At 37.9% G+C, this 23,387-nt stretch overlaps 1 protein-coding gene across 1 annotated transcript in view; it reads right to left on the bottom strand.

Annotated features, from left to right (window-relative positions):
• Positions 1 to 23,202, bottom strand: part of LOC134519791 (hornerin-like) — an 88,926-nt gene extending 65,724 nt beyond the window's left edge. Inside the window, exons 1-3 of the mRNA XM_063344415.1 lie at positions 22,104 to 23,202; positions 21,146 to 21,242; positions 17,825 to 18,018 (exon numbers count right to left, since the gene is read on the bottom strand). Coding sequence (XP_063200485.1) covers positions 17,825 to 17,887 — 63 coding nt within the window. The 5' untranslated portion in view covers positions 17,888 to 18,018; positions 21,146 to 21,242; positions 22,104 to 23,202. The remainder of the gene's footprint in view (positions 1 to 17,824; positions 18,019 to 21,145; positions 21,243 to 22,103) is intronic.
• Between the last annotated feature and the right edge of the window lie 185 nt (positions 23,203 to 23,387).

The following is a 23,387-nucleotide window of genomic DNA, read 5'->3' as shown; positions in this document are numbered from 1 at the left end:
TGGGAAGGTTTTAGGACAGGCACTTTGTAACACATCAATATCACAATTCTGCATTACACAGACAAGCCTGGCTAATCAAGTGAGTCACTTAACTGAGAAATTTGTGGTTTACTTCACTTGTGGTATCTATGCATAATGTCTGGACCCCAAAGTCAAGATGAACTGTTAACACCCTGTGAGTCTGTGGAAAGAGATACCTTCTTCAGAGAATGACACATTCTTTCTCTAGTTTTAGAATCTAACTGCAAGCATCAGCCTACAAAAGGTTTAGAAACGTGACTATGGGCTCTGAAATCTGCTACAGACTAGTATATCCATCCCACCATGTGACAGATCAGAGCCATAGAGAGTACCACAGATATTATTTCCTTGTTGATTTTTCCTCTGATATTCTAGAAAACAATGGATCTTGAATTAATGTATCTGGCATTCACACACTCTTAGATGGCAACACAGCTACGGATTCTGAATGTATTTGTGAAAAAATATCTACTTCATTCAGTCAGTGGGAACCACAGATGCTTAGAATCTCTAAAAAAAACACATAACCTTTTTTTTGGAAGTTCTCTATGGATGTAGGTACCTAACATTAGACACACATACTCAGCTGTTCTAACTTGCCAAAGCCTCACTTCTCTCCAGTGTTGCATCCTCTCCCTCCTTCTCATCAATATTTCCTGGCTTGTTTTTTTTTTAAGGCTTACATTCCTTTAATTGAGAAGAGGGTGTGACATCAAGTACTCTACTATACTGCTTTTGGTCAGCATAATGAAAAATGTCGTAACTATCTCCTACAACCTCCAACAACTCATGCTGACGACATGACTGGTAACTTATTTTTGGGCAACAACTTGAAACTGATGCTTCTGCTTCCACCACGGCAATCCTCATTTTGTTTGTGATTAGGGATTAATACTGGTCACCTAAATCTGTGCATTTTAATGTTGGTAAAACATCAATGAACACATGGTGTTTTCCTCTTCAAATTAAAAGGTCATCTGAAGTAAATATATCTGTCTATATGCACTGTTTGTAAATACCTAATACCCATTCATGATATCCACAGCCAGTACCTTGACTACAGGAAATAACAAGCCACCTTTTTACTTGAAAAAGGAACTCACTTTCACCAAATGCATGTTACTAAATACAAGGAATTAGAACAGGGTTATGTAATACAGAAAACAGTACATGAAACAGAACAGAGAAAGCTATTCTTGTATCACTGTGTACAGAACACATTCTCAAAGGTAGGGCATGCCTTTCAATGGGATTACTAGGAATGTTATTACAATCATAGCAGAAATAAAGTCTTCTAATGGTAGTGGCACTAGAAACTGTAGCGTTGGTCCTATATAATCCATTAAATTCACAATGCTTTAGAAATTTTGCTGAACTTTCTCTAGGACATTATCTGTCCACAGGAGATCCATATTTCAGAAAAAATAAGAAATTTTGGGATAAACGTGAAGTTCACATATTGTTCTGTCAAACACAGGGCAACTAGCTAGCTAACCACTTTTTAAGATTTCATTACACCATTTTGCAACCTCTCTGCAGCAACACAGCTGAATAAGGATCCTCTCACACCTGTCATGTTTCATGGTTTCATATCTTAAAGATCAGGAGATTCCACCACATCACACTAGTGCCTGTTGAACTGCTGTATCGTTGGAAAGTGAGCAATACTGAGTGAAGCCAAAAGGTGTCATTTCAATAGACTTGTAGGTAGCTGCACTTTTGAGTTCCATCACCAAATACTTGATTCACGTCCACCCAAGTAAAACAAAAGATCAGTTATGATATGTAAGTGGCCAGAACTCATAGAGTGGGTTAACAGGTTAAAACATTCATTCTACAACCATCACCTTGGGAAACACACATGAAATAATTAGTTAAAGTCCTGAAAAGAAGAAAAATTTATGTTTTACTAGAGCAATTTTCAAAAACGCAATCACAAATGAACGCTGAAATAGGAATTTTTAACAGAGGACCACTGTGGTTGTTTCTGCTTGGCAGAATCCGAATAATGCAAATTCTGTTAGTAGCAGTACATTAAATAGACGACAAATTATCAATTATTATGTTAAGGTTACAACTTAGATGTAGGAATACCTGAATGAACTGCTGCTGCTCTATTACTGTTTTCTGCCTGTTTCTGTGTTTTGGTAAGCCTTTGTGACAAGAATCATTTTAATATATATGTCTTCTAAAGTGCTCAATACAGGCTCTTGTAAGACAAACCATAGCAAATATAGTACAGGAAACACCATTAAACCTCTGAAAAGCCCTTGGATTAACTTTACTCCAAATTTAAAACAAGAAGGATTCACCTGTTTTGCAGATTGCTGTAAAACAGATGTACTATGACAAGACCTACCCAGCTCCTAAAACTGATCATCCACTAAAGCTGGGGCTTTTCTAGTATGCGTTTACACTCTAGAATCTGTGGTTTTAAAATTAAATCGGGTCATGTAAGTTCCAAATATTTGCTTTTAGCAAAAGGAATGCAGTTACTACACTGTATAAGCTGACATCACTGACAGGTCTGTACAAATCTACACTTGCTTATAACAACACGGAGATTTACAACTGAGAACGAGCCCTACTTTTAACTCAGAAGTCAGTGTCTGCCAGCAGGACCCAACACTCAGTGGAGAAAAATGTGAGCTTGGCATGACTAAGGTAGGCATTAGAAGATGTACAGCTGGGAGTGGATAAACTGGAATGGGCAAGGTCGAGAGTATTAAAATTTGGCCTATTTCTTCTACTGAAATACTCACTGAAGAATTATACAGGGACAAGGTACCACACAGTTGGTCTGTAAAAAATAGTAAAAATAAACCACTCTTGAAAAAAACTGTTAGGAAGAAGAATGTGTATGACACGTTCATGCAAATTAGGAATCAAGAAAATTTAGGAAAATGTGAAGAGGCATTTAAAACACTAAAGGAAGAAGTTACAGATTACTTATTTTTCCCCTGAATCTTGCTCTTTATAGGTATTTGGCTATATGGGTGGGAAGAAAGGATGTAATATTGTATATCATGCCCAGCTCATTCTCAAACTCCCCAGCTGATTCTCTTTCCACCTAATTGGAACTGTGTGAAATTATAAAGGACATACCATACCACTACAGAAACCACTGTGCCAAGGCTGCGGACCTCTTAAATTGCACAGACTCTTGTGCCTTTCTAAGAAGGTAGGAGCATATAATGATTGAAATGAGAAAAGTAAAAGGGGAGAAAGGGAGACAGAGAAGTAAGTCCTTCACTGGACTGAGACCCTGACATAAGAATTATAAACAGTATGGAACGTGCAGTTTAACATTTAAAGCTTCAGGTCTGAGTGACCCTAAAGTAGCTCTAAAGGACAGAGAACAATACTAACCACTGCCTTCAAATGGAGGTCTTTCCCATTCAGTTTTTGGTAAGAACAATGAGTAGGGTCTTTGAAAGTCATAAGCTTTCCATTTTCCCCTCATATAAATTCCCCATACAGACAGTTACAAGAGCACGTCATAGATAACCAAAAAAATGACCAATGGCCTAGCTACCCTCTGAATGAAATTGGCTTCTTTTTCCTGTATCAATATTAAATGTTTAGTGGGTAACTATAGGAAGTTTATAATTTCAGAGCATAGAAATAAACTTTCATTGTAATTCATATTTGTAATGAATGGTGTTAATAAGTTATGTTTAGAGTAGAAAAATTAACTGTCTTTGTAATTCATATATATGATAAACCTCAAATTGTAATGCTTATGTGGTTAGCTGCAAGGTACCTAAAGTTTTATACATTTATAATTTATACTTTAAAAGTGTTTAAGTGTCTTTTAATTGTAGAGGGCCACTTTGTTGGAAGGGTGCAACCCAAAGTTTAAGGGCTGACACTGACCTGTGTGGTGATGACTTGGAGCCCTAGGGAACTGGGATGTCCCTTAATTTATTATGATGCTGGCGGAGACACATCACAAAATTTTCTGACCTCTTGGTTAATGGTATCATGTGATTCTCATTCTCTCGCTACAGAAACACAAGCTAGTTAGGATATACATGTTCCTCAGTATACTGTGGCAGCTTCATACAAATGAAGAAAAAAAAAATAAGAGAAAATCTGGGCAAATTCATTTGGAGGCATCCAACTGATAGGCTTTTGCCAAAAAAAAAAAAAAAAAGTAAAAATCAATTTTTATTTGAGCAACACAGTATTGTAGTTCTCATGATTCAATAATTAATTTCCTTAGGGCCAGAAGAAAAGTGATTATATGAGAATATCAGATTCCACTTTTTACTCTAGTTATCAAAAAAAAAAATTGAAACATCATCTGTATTTTAAATACTGAGAACAGTGACTATTATTTTTCAAACCTCATAGCTTTGTATGGTTGAATTTGCAATCCTGGACCTAATCTCAGTGCTTTTGCTAAAAAACCTAGAGGAGACTCTTCTGCTGTAGAACTCCCTCACACCTAAAATGAGATCAGACCAAAATGTAATTATTCCCTTGGCTTTGGCTTAGGATGTTAGCCATGATACAGCTATTGATCTGCAATGCTGCTTGTGGAAATGACAAACTGGACTTCTTGTATGTGGTTGACAGCCTAATGGCTGACACCATTAAATAAATGTATTAGCAGTTCTAAGAAATTGTTAAGAATGCCAATAATAGTAAATTAGAGCAGTAATTTCCACTTACTGCTAAAACAGGAAGTGTATGTTCAAATGCCTTCGAGACACAAACTTGCAGGTAGTTTCTTATTTTAACCAGAGCCTTTTTGACCCTATTCTCGTATATCAGAAATCCTGTGAAATAAAACTTTTCAAACTTTTGGGTAATACAAGACTTAGATATTCTACACAGGCTGCAGCATTGCTAAGCTAGACGTTTTAGATATTCTACACAGGCTGCAGCATTGCTAAGCTAGACGTTTTTCGCTATGGTGAAATGTTTGGAACAGGATGCAACTGTGAGTTTATTATGGCAGCATGGGAGCAGATTTAATCCTCACAGTTCTAAAGAAATTCTGGTCCAGTACATCCCTGAACTTGTGTCTAAGCAAATGGAATGGTGGCAACTGAGATGGTCTCTGACATCAGAAAAAGAGCAAAAAGATGGGAGATGTATGAAAATCACATCAGTGTAGCTCTCGGTCTCCAGTATTTAACAACTACAGCAACCCAGAAACTAAAATGGAAAGTGTAGCATTAGTGGCACTCTGATTCCAAGTAGCCACAGCTATTTATTTTGAGACTGTAGAAAGAGGAGGGAAGGATTTGTGAGGGAGCCAAGGGAGTGCTCTGTGTTTCACCATATCCTGTTTTGAACAGTTTCATTAGGCTTACCCTACAATTAATTTTAGGAACAGATCTTGCAGAACCCTAAGGATATCTACTCTTTCCTGGCTCTGTGCTCCAGAAGCTCACACTGAACTGATGGTACTTCTAGACCATAAATTTTTTCCAAGCTCATCAACAGTCAATAAATCAAATTATTTACTGCATTCCAAAGTTCTAGATGATAGCATTAATCTTGAATTGCACTGTTGGGGAGTTACTAACACACCCTAGTAATCCAAGTTACTTCCTACTTAATGACCTATGACCTCTTGACATAATTTTGGAGCTTAGAATGAGAAAAAATGAAACCTTTCAAGAAATTGTTTGCTTGACATGCTGAAAGCCAGTGAATCCTACAAAACTGAAGTGCTAATGAAGAATGAAAATGAAACTCATAGCATATACTATATGAGGGCCTAAAGTACTTTTAGATAACAAGAGTAAAAATGATAAACTACCTGTAGAGCGTGTTCAGTATATTGGAAAGACCAGAAGCAAATTTTTAAGTACAGAATCTACATCTTAGAATATTTTTTCCTAAAAACACCTATTTCTAAAAAATAATAAAAGGTTGAATTGAATGTGACAGAAAATATATCATTAACTGAGATGAAGTTTTAAGTAGCTGTGCTTTTTTAGTACTGAATAAAACCAGGTTCCTGAAAATTAAGCTTGAGAACCAGTAACAGCAATGTCACTGATAATAGGAGCAATGGTAATTATCCTCTTCACTTGCAAGCATATCAAAATGATACCTAGTGTTATGAAAATAGGAGGGTGTCTGCTTCAATATGTCCGCTAATCTAGATGAAGGACCCTTCTATGCTGAGAAATAATGGGACAGGAGAGGTGTGGATGCAAAGACGACTATTTATTTATATGGCCTGGGAAACAAGAAGTTAGGTGTGACAGGCTTGAGCAATGCCTATTATTTCTGCAGATAGCTTGCTACACTGAAATCAGTCCGGTGATAATTATTTCCAAGGCCTTGATTGGGTGGCATTGCATCATAACTCCATTTTCAACTTTATATCCAAACCATTTTTGCAGTTCCAAAAGTAGATGCATCCCAAAGCACTTGACAGTTGTATGATGATGGGAAATGTACTTTAAGAAAAAGATGGTGAAGAACACAAATGACACGGGAAGGGGCAGGTGGCACTGATCAGTGGCACTGCACATGGTATGCTTATTCTGTATTGATAAACTATGGGAAGTTTGATGCATACCAACATCTGAACATGGTTAAGTTGGTAAGTGGAAATACCAATAGTTGTTTCATCTCCATTTATTTTTCTTCTCTGAAGCAGCAACAGAAAAACTTGCTGGGTGGTTCAACTAATTAATTTATATAGATAAAGATTTCTCAATGACTTGGAAGTAGAGCTATTTCTTGGATGTGAGCTACTTTCACGTTTTAGGCATGAATCCATCTTAGCATAGCTAAGATTTACTAGAGCTGACAGTCAATCGTTTCCTTATATCCTCTATCTACTTCTAGACTACCCAAAGGAACATTATTATGCAAGAAATCATATCCTAACACTAATTTGATGTATTTTTAAAACCAATGCATAAAATGGTCAGTCAGGAAATACAATTTCTACCTGAATCTTCACCAAGCTTCCATAAGCCAAACATAATTCAAACATAGACTTTTTTTATTTATTTACAGTGATTACTATTGGATTACTTCTAGAATTTTTGATTCTCAGAACTACGTATAAGATTACAGTATCTGACTTAATATTTATAAAAGATGATCATCTAAATGATTATCTGTATGACAGTGCAGATTTTGTCATACAAATGCAGCAATTGGAACCACCGAGGAAAGAATAACTGAAGAAAGTGTTTTTGTTACTGCCTTCTTTCTCAAAGAAGCATTCCATTCTTACCAAAATAACAATGATTTTTAGAAAAAATACAGAAACAAAATAACAATTACAACAATTACAACAAAGAGTAGTCCAAGAAAGGCAGCATTCCACAAAGGTCTGCTCATACATTACAGATTTTGGAAGCAATGTTATTTTTGTTACCTGGTTACTTCTGATCAATTAGTTATGCTAGCTTCATTGTTTTAAAATAAACAATCACCAGTCGAATCTTCAGCCTTATGAATCAAGGAGATTCATAAAGGTGTACCTACTCCTAAAAGCATCAGTAGCTTAACTTGAGCTTAACTAAATAAGAATTTAACAAAGAGCTATTCATAAATGCAGTAGAAAGCATGTGAATGTGATCACCTAAAAAGACACTCCTTTCTTCTCCTGTCCTGAGAGTCCTGAAGAAGTTCAAGAATTTGCCCGAAAATTGAAAATATCTCCCTTATGACATAGTCTGACTGCCCAAGACCAGGTGAAGGAAACACATTTTAAAATTTGACTGTAGATTAAAAAGTCCAAATACCAAAGATTGAGCAAAAACATTTTGAAAAATTTGCCCAACAAACCCAACAAATCTGTCACTGTCAAGCAATATTTCTGGCAAAAACTTAATGAGGAGATTTAATGATCCATGATGGAATTTCAGACTGTGAACTGTAATCCAGAACAGACAACTGATTAGGACAGCCAGATCTCAGACTCGGGCAGTCCTCCTGATTCTAAGCAAAGTCTGGCTGCACCTATATTAATGCTATAGTTCAGACCAGGAGTACACTTTCACATTACTCCTGGAAATCTATCCTAGGAAAATCTATCTTATTCCTCTGTTTTCAAGGTTCTTCACAGCTCTCATTCTAGTGCATGCAGCCTTGTCAATAACTATACTGTGCCCCATTCTGCCTGATCCAGAAGCTCCTTACTGATGCTGAGTCAGCATCCCTCACTAACGGTTCACTCGTTTTTTCTTTTATTAAGAGATAGCTCTCATACCATACCAAGAAGGAATCTTTTAAGTGTAAGTTAAATACATTTTTGGTGGAAATCTATTTTCACATTTTGTGTAAGTGTAAATGACTTTTCAAATGTTTTAGTGTCTGGAAGTTGCTTTGTTCATTGGTCTAAAATAGCTTGACTTTGGTGACTTAGACATAGAGTTAAAGATTTCTCTCCTGTTTCTTTGCAGAAGGCTATTGATGAGCTACAGTGAGTGGGTAACGTGGAGGTGCTGAAAGTATCTACCCGGCTGAATTCCTGCTAGACCAACTAATTTAAAGAGGTTTGAATTTCACTGGATAATAAATTAAAATTTTCAAGCATTTAGACTCTTTAAATTTGTAAAAATAAAAAGACACATTAAACAAATAAAAAATTATGTTTATGGTCAGAGGTAGCTGGAGCTGGAGCAAGGGTTATGACTGCTTATGTCATCATAGTCAACACAAGAACACCTTCTTGGGGCTTCTAGATATTGCCTTAATAGAAATATATTAATATTCAGATATGGACCTGGAAGGCACAAGAGAAGCCCACAAAGAAACTATTTAACTGTGACCTTTCTCAGTAGAATCAGCTGATCTTTATTGTTTAATACTCAGAGGTCTCCTCCAAATGTGCCAGGACTGGAATGTATGTCTTGGCACTCAAGACTTGTCAGGCAATTAGAGTCTAGAGAGTTTCAAAGGTATTCCCTGAGTGTTTCCCAAGCCTTTCCTTTCACTCTGCATAGCATTGAGAAGTCACCACAGGATATGTTCTCATGATGCTATGTCACTGAGTTTTCACTTTCAAAGGCAAAAGTACGTGAAGTCCCACTCCTTCAGCAGTGAACACTGTAAGGAACACCTAGGTAACAATTTCTGTTCAGTATTCTTAACATTTTTTCATGGTGAATTTGAAATCTGACTACTATAAGTAAAAAAAAAACAACTTACTTTCTATAGATAGCCAGTTTCCCAAAGCTGGAACAATGTCTTCCATTTTGTTTCAAAATACTAAGATGCCTGTAATCGTATCTGAAATAAATTAAAAATTAAACTGAGAAATGCATAACAACAATTTAACTCTAATACAGAGTCATTTTGCTTATAAATTCCTGTACTGCATTCTATCCAAGGATTTGATGACACCCATTATTTACCAAATGTAACAATATAAAAATTCTTAATTCACCCAAAACTGTATGTCTGGGGGTTTTTATTCCCATGGCAATAGTTGGAAGTGCAGTATATTTAGTATAGCTACATTTTCAGGCATATCTACACCCACCAGTTTGCAACGGCTAGGGACAGAGTCTGTTAATGCCTACCAACATCATTCCCTGAATGACGCTGATAGGCACCAACACCAATTCATCTCCAAAAAAAAGCATCTGGTGTCTGTTTGGCATTCCCATTGCACAGCAATAGATAGAAGTGCAGTAATTAATAAAATTTGTAACGGATAAAGCCTCAGAAGTGATAATACATCATACATTCTTTGGTAGTGCAAGTAGCTATGGAGCCTGATTTGCAAAGATTGCTCATTGCAGATAGCATATCAGACAAAGGACACAGAGGCTGAAGACAAAACATTTCTACTGAGGCCTCTTAACCTTTCCTCTTTTTGACCTTTGTTTTTTTTTTTTCCTCTTCATTCTTAATCACTTTCCTGCAACTTCACTAAGAGAACATGGTCTTAACCTGTGCGAGCTGTGGCTTATACCAACTTTCTGGCTTGCTAAGCCAGTTTAGAAACCTTCATGCCCTTCTGGCAAAGCTTTCAATCCTGGGGCTTGATTAACACCAGGCATTGGAACATGCAAAATTCTCCATCCTATAGACCAAGCCAGAGATTACATAATTTTTACTAGACTATGGAATCTTTGTTTTCTCAAGTACTTGACTGTCAGGTACTTCGTCTCCCATGTAGTATTCAAGGTATGGCAAAATGAGTGACAGATGACACATGATTTTCTAGATGAAGTAGTAACAAAAGAATACACACAATTCATAGTATTTCGAGGATGAGAATCTGTTTTGGAGGACAGTGGGGATGGAATATACAAAGAAGTCAATTCCTGTCATTGTTTCATTATCATGTAACCCTGGGTATGAGGGGCATACAGAGACCTGAGCATAGAAGAAAATGCATAAATAAATTGAAGACAGCATAGCAACAAAGAGCTCCAAACGGGCGAGGGACAAGCATGTAAACAGAGCCTGTTCCCAGGGAAGCATGACTTATTGGATACTTTTCTGTGAAATGAAAGAAAGGAGTCCCTGGTGTGCACACAAGCCATTCGACTTACAAGACCGGTGAAGTGCACATGCTCTATACATTGGATAAATACAGCTGCCCTCAAGATAACACATTTTTCTGAAATAAATAAAGAAACCACTTCACACTAGTAGTATTTCCTTCCGTATACCAATCATGAAAATGCTTTGAACTCAGATTTTACTTAATTACAAATACCTAGTTAGTTAACTAAGGCAAAGATCATGTGTTTTTGAAGTGGTCACTCTTATCCTTCTATTTAATTGTCCCCTTGTCTCTTGCTCATGATGTTAAGCCTAAATGTAAGATTATCACCTCTTGGAGGCAGAGACCAAGTATTACTCCTTTGAAGCACAATGAATCCTAATTAGGTATAATCAATAATAATTATAGTTATGTAATGGAAAATAGGAAGGTGAGGAAAAGGAAATGGCTGAGATCATAATAATTACTTTGTATTAGGACTGATAGGGAAAACTAGTGTGAGAAGCTGGCCACCCGAGGAAACAGATGACTATTTATTTAGGTTTTCCTTAGAGTTGAAATAGCTAAGTTAAAGTATACTAACTGTCACATTAAACATGATTTATAACTTTAACAAGCTCTGTAAGTGAAGCTATACTTTCTTTCTTCTTAAGGTACATGTATCTCTGAGGGTTTTGCCGTGGTAACCTCTTTGGAATGCAGCAATTACCACCTACATGGCAAATTGGAAGTGTTGCGTTCCTTTGCTACTAATCCACTCCTCCATTTAGCCAGAGGATAGGGAGGAGAAGGAGGTGACTCTAAGAGAGGGAACAGTCAGAGCCACAGAGTATTCTACTGGAAGGGCAAAGAAGCACTAGGCGTTAACCTCATAACATAAGATTTAAAAGCCCTCATCATGGAGTATGAAAGCCCTGTATACCCATGACATACAAGGTAATTTGGACAAAAACGGGAACTGAGCTCCATGACACTTCTGATCTAATGCTTCTGATCTAGTGCTTTATGCTCCTACTGATCACTGAATTCTGGCATTCCCAGAATTGTTGCACAACGCTATCTTGCTAACACAAGATAGGTTGGGGTTTTTTTTTGTTTTCTGTCAGACTCAGTTAAATGCTACACACCCAAATGATAATTTCATACTGCAGCTATTTTTTGCTTTCCAGTCCAAGGAGATGTTACGCTACATCTGTGTAATGGTATCAGCATATATAAATATATAGATATGTAAATAAACAAATATTGGTATGTATCAGCATAACGCTACCAGTTCAGGTCTCAAACTTTACAGATAAAACATTAAAAACAATGTTTTATCTCCCAAATAGTAGTGGATAAAAGGCGCAGTTTCAGAATGGATATGTACTTTAAAGGAAAAGAAAGTAGTGCTGCACAGACATAAGCTGCTTAAGTTATTTTAAGAACCACTGTGTTATTCTGAACACGATGCAAGAGCAGGAAGAATTTCATGCATACTAGCATTCTTCCTAATATGGTTAGAAAAAAACAAAGCCAAACAAACCCAAAAGACATAAATCTCAGTCTTTGGGTTGCAGTTCAACAACCTTATGCAATCTCCAAGACCAACCACAAGCGCTCTTAGTTCTCTACCTAATTTGACACCTATGTTTTAATCACCATAAAAAAAATCCTATGTCAAATCCATGTTTTCTCAGTTGTCATTATTACTGTTGGCCCATATCCAGTTCCTACGCTAACAAAGTAGTACTAATGTTAAATTTAAAAAGCATGTTCTGTATTAACTTTCCATATTGCACAGTCCTGCTCTTGCCACAACCTGTAGACTTAGGTTAATGCTAAACACAGCACTTTGAAGACCTAAAAATATCAGATTCAGTTGTGAGTAGGTGTAAGACGACACAGTGTTCTGCAGCTTTTATTAACGAAGATAAAAGGCAGTATGATGGTGACGAATACTCTTAGTAGTAAGTACTGTAGATCAGGCTTTTTAGTGCAGTGCTGGATTGTGCTTTGAGTGCAGGTCATAGGCCACTTCTGGTCCTCAGTGGGATTTTTTTTATTATGATGGTTCCACAGAGAACCTGCTGCCCATCAAGGCTGTTGTTGGTACAGGGTCCCTCACAGATGTGCTAGACCTGGAGTGATTGGGCATACAGAAAGACAGGATAATAAGTTAGTGCGTGGCATGCCTGGCAAATATAGCTTTTAAGTCCTCTTATTCTTCCAGCATTTTTCAGTATTTTTGCTCTGCACTAAGAATCTACTGCCCAGCCTTCTTTGGGCCATCAAATGACTACAATCATGTAGAGTTCCTGCTCAATGAGTTCCTCCAATCTGATGTTCCATGTATTAAGTGGATTCCTTACAGAATGCATTACTTTTTGGAATAAATTTGAATGCAATAATAATTTATAACCATCCTTATGGAGAAATATTAATTTAGTATAATCCATTAATTTAACAATTTTCAAGCTTAATCTGATGTTATCCACAGTACGAAAGACAATTTCACTTTTTCACAAAAGAATAGCGTCCTTGTAGCAACTGTAATTATAGAGAAACAGTAATATAGATATCCTTAATATATCTTTTAATTAGGTTTAGCAAGTGAAAATATTTTGAAGAGTCAACTCAAGGTCTGGTGTCAAAGGACCACCTGGCAGTAATTCACAAAGCACGGACTGAGAATTTCTGACGTAACTCAAGAAAATACAGTATACTATCTGCTATAGCTGCATACTCATACTATTGTTTATGCTAGCCACGCAGAAATATGCCTTTGCATGCCTGTTTTAAAAGAATTAAACCACATCTACATCAACAGTGTAAGATATTAACTAGACACTTGAAACTAGGTCACTGTGTATAGTTTTCAACATTAATTCAAACAAAGTAATACAACCGGAAATAAAGACAGAATGGATGTGAAAAACAGCATAGGAAAAGGGAAAAAAGGAAAATACCAACACATCTCAAGTGAGAAAAAGTAGCTGAGGAAGAAGATACATTTCATAACTAGGTAGACCAGAGAATTTAGCTGTGGAGCCAGATACTTTCAGCTTCACATCTAACTTCACAGAAAGACAAGTTTCATTTTAATTTAAGGAATCTCTTATTTTTACATCTCTAACGCTTTCTCCATCAACGTGAAAAGTAAAACAAAGTCATGAGTGTGTAACTTCCAGTAACAGTAATAGAAATGGGAGTTTTATCATAGTCTATAAACCTGTGGTCTACACATCCAAAGATCTAAGTTATGGAATAATCTTTTAAAAAAATCATTCAGCCTGTATTAAAGTAATATATAGATATAACTTTCATATAACTGTTCCTCACATGCCACGTAATTTTCTGCAGAATGCAGCGTGGTGAATAACATCTCCAAAGGCATTCAATGGATATTTGAGCTGTTTCATTATATAAAGCCATATGATGATCCAAAGAAAGAACCAGAGTTTTTGAAACCTTTGTGACACATTTCAGAACTCAATTTGTAGATGATGCTTGAAAAAGAGCCCAGGAAGCTGTGTACAGTTAGGTCAGAGATGAACACAGGCTGTGAGGTTTCCTGATGGTTATACATGGTATGATGTGACAGATGTGAGAGCAAAGCAGCTGTAAAATGTAGGAGTTAAGTATTTAATTTTTATAAACTATATTATTAACTGTAGGTACTGCAATCTGAAGGCACATACACAAGCAGACCCTCAGGCCTACTGGAAGACTACTACCCACTACCAGTCACCCCTCATCCATATGTTAAAAAGAAGAGGTTTTTTTCTGTTAATAGCACTGCGAGCAATGGAAGCAACAGTATTTCAAGATCATATCCAACAGCAGCAGCAAAATTGATGGTTCTTTGCTTTGGAGATACCTGTTCAGCCAAGTAGGAGTTCAGCTAGCAGCATTTTTGTTTTCAGCAGAAAACAATTACTGATTAACTGGGAAGGGCAGTGAAAATGATGGAGCAGGAAACCAAAATCAAAACTTTCCAAAAAGAAGTGTGTTAACCAGCTAGCTCTAGCTGTCATCCACTTCCGCATGTCCTGCAGCTACCAAAAGTTCTCAGGGTACAGCAGTCAAAATCTTCCAAGAAAGGAAGTTTAGGCCACAGAGACACCTACATACTATGCAAATGTCTCTTCAGTTAATTCAGCGCAATTCTTAAATTCTTAGCATTGGAAACAGAATAGTGTGAGTGGTGTGTACTAATTACTGTCACAACTGTTTATCATTTCAAAGCATCCTCATGTCTGAGGTTCATGCCAAATTTTAATGTAATACAATACTTAGTAAAGCATTAATACTAAAAAATGCTAAAGATGATGTAGAATCCTTGACTTCTACTGCTTTCCTACACATTTGAAAACGTATATACATCAACCATATACACAAAGAGTATATTTATTAGCAGTACATTGAGTATATAATTACAGCAAATTGAATAGGGAACGCTGAGAATTAACTTTATGAGACAAAAGTTAGCATTATAGTAATTACTATTATGAGCTACTTTTGTATATGACATCAAAAGACTTCAAAACATGAAGTTCAAGCACATAAAACCTTAGAGTCTGATGCAGTACTTATGTTTCTGGTGGTTTTGATGATTACTGGGTGAAATTCACAGTGGTATTTTAGCTACACTGAAGAAGGGTGAAGGGTCGAATGTAGAAATTGAGAGTCCTCTTTAAGACGCCATAGTGAACTGGATGAAGAGCTAGAAATAGAGCTGACAAAATAATGCAGAATTTTGACTGCAGTCAGGTGGAAAATGTTTTTTCAGCCTCTACAGGAATTCTTTTCCCCTGGGATTTCAATATAAAAAAGTATTTATTTTTCAAAAGCGAAAACCAGATGACGTTCCTCAAGATGCTCTTCCCTTCTGTGGTCTAGAACTCTTAGATTACTATTCCATTTTGGTATAATATCACTACAGCCCTATGACTGTGATACCTGCAAGGACATACCATGCAGCTGGGGAGACAAAAATAGGACATAATGTACTTCAGAGTACAAATCTCACCAGGCAGTTGGCAGTATTTCCAAATCAAACTACATATCAACCACCACCATCTCCTCTTCCTCCATCTTCCAGGAATCTGGAAATATAGTCCATGGACAGCTGTGTCCAACAAAGGAACTCTTCAATTCTTACATTTAGTAACATAATGGTAACAGGCTGCAGAGTACCTTTGTTGTACAGCCTCAGCCCATAAATTAATGGACACTCCGTGAAAACTTGAGAATACTGTTCTTGTTCTTCATTTTACTGACTCTTGAGTCTCATACATGAATTATTTTATTCCAGGCTGAGGCGTGCTTCCTGTTGAACAGAACAGTATATTTGCTTAGTATTACTAGAAAAAAAAAAACTAAATTAACTTCTACCCATATTAAAAAAATAAATCTAAATTTTTTAATTGTTAAAAAAAGTTTCTTTGCAAAGGTTTCTCACAAACTGTAACCCAAGTCCCTGCTTTTCGCATTCAGTTGCTTCATCTCAGAATTAATCTATTAAAAAAATAAGATAAAAGCAATTACTTTAATACAACATTAATAAAGTTAGTTTAAGCAATAAGTTTAATAATTCCAGTGATATTATACAGGATTACAGAATCCAAAATGGATATAGTTGAAGAGTTAAATATTAAAAAGTAATTTACTTGTAAAAATCTTTCTGATGAAAGGTTTTGTAGTATGAAAATAATTACAAATAGATTTCTTGTTAGTCTAACCGAAACTGTGTTAAATTGTTTTTCTTTTATACCACATGAATGTGATCAGCTATTATTGTACAGTTAAAAAATACAAATAATTCCTAAAATAAAATGCCTGTTCTTTTTCAAAACTTTTATGACATAATAAACCTTTGTTATAATACTGTTGAACAGTAGGCTCTTAAATTACATTTGATCATTTTTTCAGAAGAGGACTGTGAAAAATCAATGCAAATGGTACAACCTAGAAAATATTCTAATTTATTCCAAAAATGGCAAAAAAGGAAGGAAGAAAAAAAGAAGAATGTTGGCAGTGTTCCCAGTTTCTTCCTCTGCTGTGCATCAGACACTGTTTTTTAAAGAATCTTGCCAAATCTGAACAGGTTCCTCCTTTTGCCCTCCACTGAAATACAGGGCCACACAGACCATCCAGTAGGCCCAGACTAATGTTAAACTGCAGCTTCCCGCCCTCCATCATTTTTGTTGTACTACAGCATGCAGCCACACAAGACACTAGAACTCCCTCTTTCCTGCCTCCCCACTTTGAAACTCTCCACAGCTGAGGAAACATCCTCCTTATCCCTCTTTGGTGTCCTCATAGAAGTCGTCCTCCCTTTCTCTCATATCCTGCCCTTAAACCATCACCACATCTCTGACTTTTCTGAAGGATTTACTAACTACCAAGCAGCAGGTTGCTCTTCAGACCATCAGTCTTAACTGAAAATTGAAGCACTGAAGCATGGACTGAAACACAAAGGTTCTGCCTTCCAAGAGATTCTCTTCCAAACAGCAATGCTGTGGCTCTCCCTCTCAACAAATATTTAAGTGCTTTACAATTTGAACACTAGCAGCAGACATAGAAACAACGAATCTCCACAATTAAATGGAGCCTTTTGTTAAATGAAATCAGGGAGAAAGATAGGAAGTAAGATAACATTTAACAGCAACATTGACTTTAGAACAATTACTTCATCACTGATAAAAAAAAGTATGTGCTGATATTTGGAAGAAAGGATTAATAACCTGACTGAAGGCTTCTTATCTCAGCTACTAAACTAACAAACGTTTACTTTTTGAATATTATAACTTTCAAACTTCTGTAGTCAATCTTCCAGCACAGACAGAACAGAACTTTCTAATGGTTGCGCTCAAAGAGTTGTGGTCAATAGCTCGATGTCCAAGTGGTGAGCATTGATGAGTGGTGTTCCTCAGGGGTTGGTACTGGGACTGGTACTGTTAAAATCTTTGTTGGTGACATGGATGTTGGGATTGAGTGCACCCTTAGCAAGTTTGCCAACGACACCAAGCTGTGTGGAGCAGTCGACATGCTGGAGGGAAGGGATGCCATCCAGAGGGACCTGGACAGGCTTGAGAGGTGGACCTGTGCAAACCTCATTAAGATCAACAAGGCCAAGTGCGAGGTCCTGTACATGGGTCAGGGCAATCCCACGCACAACACAGGTTGGGTGGAGAATGGATTGAGAGCAGCCCTGAGGAGAAGGACTTGTGGGTACTGGTAGATGAGAAGCTCGACATGAGCTAGCAATGTGTGCTCACAGCACAGAAAGCCAGCCATGTCCTGGGCTGCATCAAAAGAAGCAGGTTGAGAGAGGTGATTCTGCCCCTCTACTCCGGTCTCGTGAGAATCCACCTGGAATCCTGCGTTCAGCTGTGGAGCCCCCAACATAAGAAGGACATGGACCTGTTGGAGCATGCCCAGAGGAGGGTCACGAAGGTGACTATAGAGCACCTCTGCTATGAAGACAGGCTAAGAGAGTTGTTCAGCCTGGAGAAGAGAAGGCTCCAGGGAGACCTTATAGTAGCTTTCCAGTATCGGAAGGGTACCTATAAGAAAGATGAAGAGGGACATTTTATAAGGGCGTGTAGTGATAGGACAAAGGGTAATGGCTTCAAACTGGAAGAGGGTAGACATTGAATATCAGGATATATCAAGATACTGGATATGAGGAAGAAATTTTTCACTATGAGGGTGGTGAGACACTGGAACAGGTTGCCCAGGTAAGCTGTGGATGCCCCGTCCCTGGAAGTGTTCAAGGCCAGGCTGGATGGGGCTTTGAGCAGTCTGGTCTGGTGGGAGGTGTCCGTGCTCATGGCAGGGGGGCTGGAACTAGATGACCTTTAAGGTCCCTTCCAACCAAAACCATTCTATGATTCTAATGACAGAAGAACAAAATCTCCAAACCCTTCATATTTTTAAGGAATTTTTGTGCAAAGGTCAGCTTTGAAACCATGACAGAAATAACCAGATGAACATCTGTCTACTCACACTAAGATATACACCTTATTATCACCTAGCTTTTATTTGCTTTTAATATTCTTACAGATAATGTTTTCTCTAATTTGATAAATCCAAAGTATAAAATTCTATCAGCTCTTTGGGAATACAGCAGAATTTAGAGTCTGCTCAGTTAGATTCACAGAAAGGTACTGACTTGATATTTCAAGGAAGGCAAAAGCCCCCTACATATGACTATTTTAAAGACCCTATCGTGGCAGTGTATCCAATCACAGTGTAGGTTCCCCTACCCTGGAACAAACAATAGTTTATAGCATTAATACTTCTGATTTCTACTTTTAAAACTGCTGTCGGTAAAGATGTATAAACTGTCTAAAGCCAAAATCATGGAAAAGTAAACATGTAATTACTCAAGGAATGGAAATTAAATTACCCTATATTTACTCTGATCTAGCTGATAACAGAATCTGGTGCTTAAATTTAACTGAATGGTGCCTGGAGGCCTTGGGGAAAGCTCTGGAGTAACCTAACTGTACCAAGGGCATCAATATGGCCCTCAGAGGCCTGGAGAAAGACCGGGAGCAGTACTAGCCAGCCAGCCATTACAAGAAAACAAAACTACCTCTTATAATAGCTGTCACAGTAGGTCTAATTATAGGCTTCACAAATTACAAAATTATCTGAAAAATGTGGTGTTCCCACTCATCTTCAGCAACTGGAATAACTGCTAGAAAATGTATCCCGTTAAAACCATGTAAAGCTGATGGCTAGAACTTAAAGCTATAGGACAGATGCACCTGGATTTTTTCAGCTACAGTCTCCGCATTTTTTCTTTTGTTATTGTATTTTATATAAAGCTGTCCTGAGCCACTTAAAATGATCTACCATTTCATATACTCTCTTTATTCTTTTTTCTTACCATGTCTCAGTGCCTGTGTCCATCTAGATTCCTTTCTACTGCTAGTATTCTTATCTAGACTTCTCCATTACTGACTTTCATTCCTAGAGTACAGCATTACAATTATCTTTAACTAACAATATCACAACATAAATCTCAGGCCTACAAATCTTTCATACTCTGTGAGAACAAAGACATTCAAAGCAAACTGACAACTAAATCTGAGCACTACACAGTTCTCCTGAGTCCCAAATTATTAATTTTCAATTACAGTTTCATAATTATTAGCCTGATTGTTTGCAATTGGTTGTCCTAGAAAAATACTATGTGCAAGTTGAATGCAATTAAAAAAATCCATGTAACAAAATACATAAGTTAAAGTAACAGTTATGGTGAACAATTGCCCAGGCAGAATTATTTTCAGTTTTCACATTAAGTTTATTTGTACATAAACAAAACATATAAGGAAACAGATAGAAATGCAAGCAATTACAGAATCATTAGATTTACGACAACACAAATCATAAATACACCTGGTTTCATATCCTAGCATTTACCCTTCTTTAGAGATAAATAGATTCTTGACCTTTGCAGTAAAACAGATAAACAGATTCCTGAACTTTTAAATACTGAAATCTACTCATTAGCTTCAATTACCACTTTAAAACATCAAACGGTCAAAGATGTATTCCTCCCCTACATGGGAATATATTACCAAAACATTTTCTAAACATCTTAAAAAATTATTATGATTTTGACCTCTGGGAACGGAGACTTCAGCCATTAGAACACAGACTGTGTGGCCCTACAGAAATACACAGACTTCTTCAGAATGAGTAACCGGAGAACCAAATCACCCAGCCTAGTCTTAGTACGAGTCTGAACAACGGAAGGTGGCAAACTGGCGCCACCCTCTGCTATGAAGATGGAAATTTAGTTTTTCAGCTATGATTAAAAATTTAATTATTCTTACCCAATCTATCATCCAAACTTTCCACTGAGATGTTTACCTCCAGACAGCCCACAGTGCTAGTTTCTAGGTTGCCATACATTCAAATGATATCCTTTCTAACATGTCACCCCTGGTGTTTAAATCAATCATTCGCATCCACAAAATTTATATACCGAACTTATTTCAAAATTCTACTCCCAGCTCTCCTTAAGTATAATACTACAAACCATCTCGACAACAGTTAACCTACTAATGCCCTCCAATGACTGCTCTTGCTAACACAACGTTACCTCATTATTTTGCTACTCTTCAGGGTGTCTCAAGCAGCTGTGAGCCTTACTTTTGCATTTGGAACCAATTTTTCATCACATATTATTAGAGCAGATACCACTCTCCAGTTCTAGGCTGTATATAGGCTAGCCTTATCTAGGCTTATAGACAATGGCCATAAGAACAATTACAAAGAAATTTAAAAAGCAGCTCCTGAATGTACCCCACAAAAGAACAGATTGTTTGTTTTGTAGAAATCTTTTCTTGAGATGTCACTTGCAAGAAGCAAATATTTCTTTCAGCTTTCCTGCATTTTTTGTGAGATTGCAACTCTAAAAAACACCTGAAAAAAAAACTTCCACTATTATCATTTAACCCCACTTTAGAGCATCATGCTTTAAAATAATTGTACTTAGAAGTCGCAGTCCTAAGTGACTGCAAATACCTTTCTTCCTTTAGAACTGATTAGAAGATGTCATCTTACATTTCTCATCACTACAAAAAATTAGGCTCCAGTTTATTTGCCAAAGCCAGACTTAGAACTCAGAAGTATAGAACCCTACGTTTCTTAGAAAATTTAATACAAGGAACTTACCTGTATTAGTGCTTGGAGGCCCGGTGATCCAACCTGCCAGGCTGAAGCACAATTCTCTTCTCTCGTGACCAGCTTTCATTGTCATTGCAAAAAGGCACTATAGGGAGGAACAGTGTCTCCACCTGAAGTTTTACTGAGATACTGCTGTGGCCCACACGTGGACACAGAGAAGGGAAACGCTCCTCACAAATATTACATGACTTGAGGTAAACAATTTTACTATTTGTCAAATACAGTCAATGATACCAAACTTCATGTGTATAGTACTCTGAGATTGTTACACAGGGCAAAGAGCCACCCGTGGATGAAAGGTTGTAGATAGCACAGACATACTACAAAGATAAAGATTTCTGAAAGAAACAGCTTCAAGGAGGCATCCCACAATGAGACAAACACATCACAGGCAACAGGACTGTGCAAGTGCCTACAGAAACTCAACAGACTGCAACAGCACAGATACCTAATAGTACCACCTGACCAATCACCAGGAACACAGTTTCCTTTCTATATTGCTCTCAGGTTCATTTTCTTACCGCCACAACTGCTGGCGAGCTCATTCTGCTTTGGAATTTGACGCTGGGAGAAACAGTGGTTACTAAAACAAGTAATAAAGAAATTGCACCTCAGTCAGGACTGTACATTCTGCTCATGCTCTGAAATCAACATTCCTTTTGCCTGTTTTAAATGAATATTGCTGGACTTGGACAGCTGCACTTTTATGCAAAACTCAGAACTAGGAAGCCTCTACTTTAATTTAGTAAGCACTTTCTGTGAAAAACCACACAAAATGTGAATAACTCTCAGGGTTGCGCTCTCCCTCATTAAAACAACAGGTGTATAAGCTCTGAAGCCTGCACAACAAACAAAATACCAACAGGCAAAACTATTTTCCTTCTTACTGTTTACAGGCACATTTGAAAAAAAAAAAAAGAAAGTTTTCTGTCAATGCAAGTTTCACCTGTTTTCCTGTCAGGTGCAGTGCTCGCCTATAACCAAAAAGTGCCACACCCACTGCTGGTGTTGAACAACTCACACGGTTCCATGAGAGGCTTCTCCTAATGACTTGGCTCATTAGGGTCTGGCAGGTTGCGTTTTGCCGGTAGGTACTGTCAAATGATGAGGCACTGCAGAACCCTTCGGCTGGAGGGGAAGATACATGGGCTGGGCCTGCAAAGGGATGTTTGCTCAGGAAGGTAACCCAAATAACCCTTTAAAAGTTAACGAACGCACAGGTACACGGCAGCTGCAGTAAATACCAGACATAGTTAAAAGCTAGTTTGAGCACACAGTTATGATTAATTGTATCTCTACCAACGTGACTGTCACCCCCTTGCAGGCCTCCGCAGGCTCCAAGGGACAGGCAGCCAGCGAGCTCACCTGGCTCGCAGGGTGGCCAGGCCCAGCGGGGACACACACAGGCCTCGCCTCCCGGAGCGGCCCGTAGGCTCACAGCACGCCAACAGCACCCATCCCACCTCAGAGGCAGTGGGTCCTGCCCCCCAGGCAGCCTGCGGCCCCTCTGCAGAAGAGCCGACCCAGGCTCTGCTCCTCTCAGCGGCCCCTCACCTTTCCCGCCGCTGGGAGAGTGCTCAGCTGGGAGCCCCTCAGGCCGCAGGGCAGCCCCCGGCCCTCACCCCAACCAGCTGGTGAGGGAAGTCCTTTCTCAGGTGATGAGATCAGGTGTCTCTCTAGGGTGGCCTACAATAACACCACAAGACAGGCAGATCTCCTATTTCCTGATTAAAGATGTTTCCCAAATTGCTGTCTGCAATCTCAAAAGGCGCTTTCAACAGAAACCTGCCTGGTCACCACTAGCACTTCATCTCTTTATTCCTCCATTCAGCCATTTGAGGTGCCGTGAGGTTTCAGAGTTGGCAGCTCTGATGTGTGTCCCCCCCAGCCCCGCTCATTTCTACATTTCCTTACCAATTTTTCAGTAGGATATTTAGTTAAAAGTATTGTACAATAGAATAACAGAAATAATTTCTTAAAGATAGATAAATCCCAATTTATAAAGCATGCAATGAAATGGGGTAGTTGCAAAACATGTTCTGTCACCTGTACTGTGACACTTTGATTTTACAAAGCAGAGCTGGAAAGTGACATCCCTTCTCTTTAGTGACAGAAATTTTGTACAGAAAGTTAACTAATAACTGTGTGCCACTTGGGCAGCTGTTGGTCAGCATACCTTAGGACTGTTCTGACTTAAAATGATAAAATAATTTATAGCAGAAGGGACATG

Source organism: Chroicocephalus ridibundus, chromosome 8 (genome assembly GCF_963924245.1).
Source record: "Chroicocephalus ridibundus chromosome 8, bChrRid1.1, whole genome shotgun sequence".
Classification (NCBI taxonomy): Eukaryota; Metazoa; Chordata; class Aves; order Charadriiformes; family Laridae; genus Chroicocephalus; species Chroicocephalus ridibundus.
The sequence above is the reverse complement of the archived record's forward strand: the minus strand, read 5'-3'. Positions and strand labels throughout refer to the sequence as shown.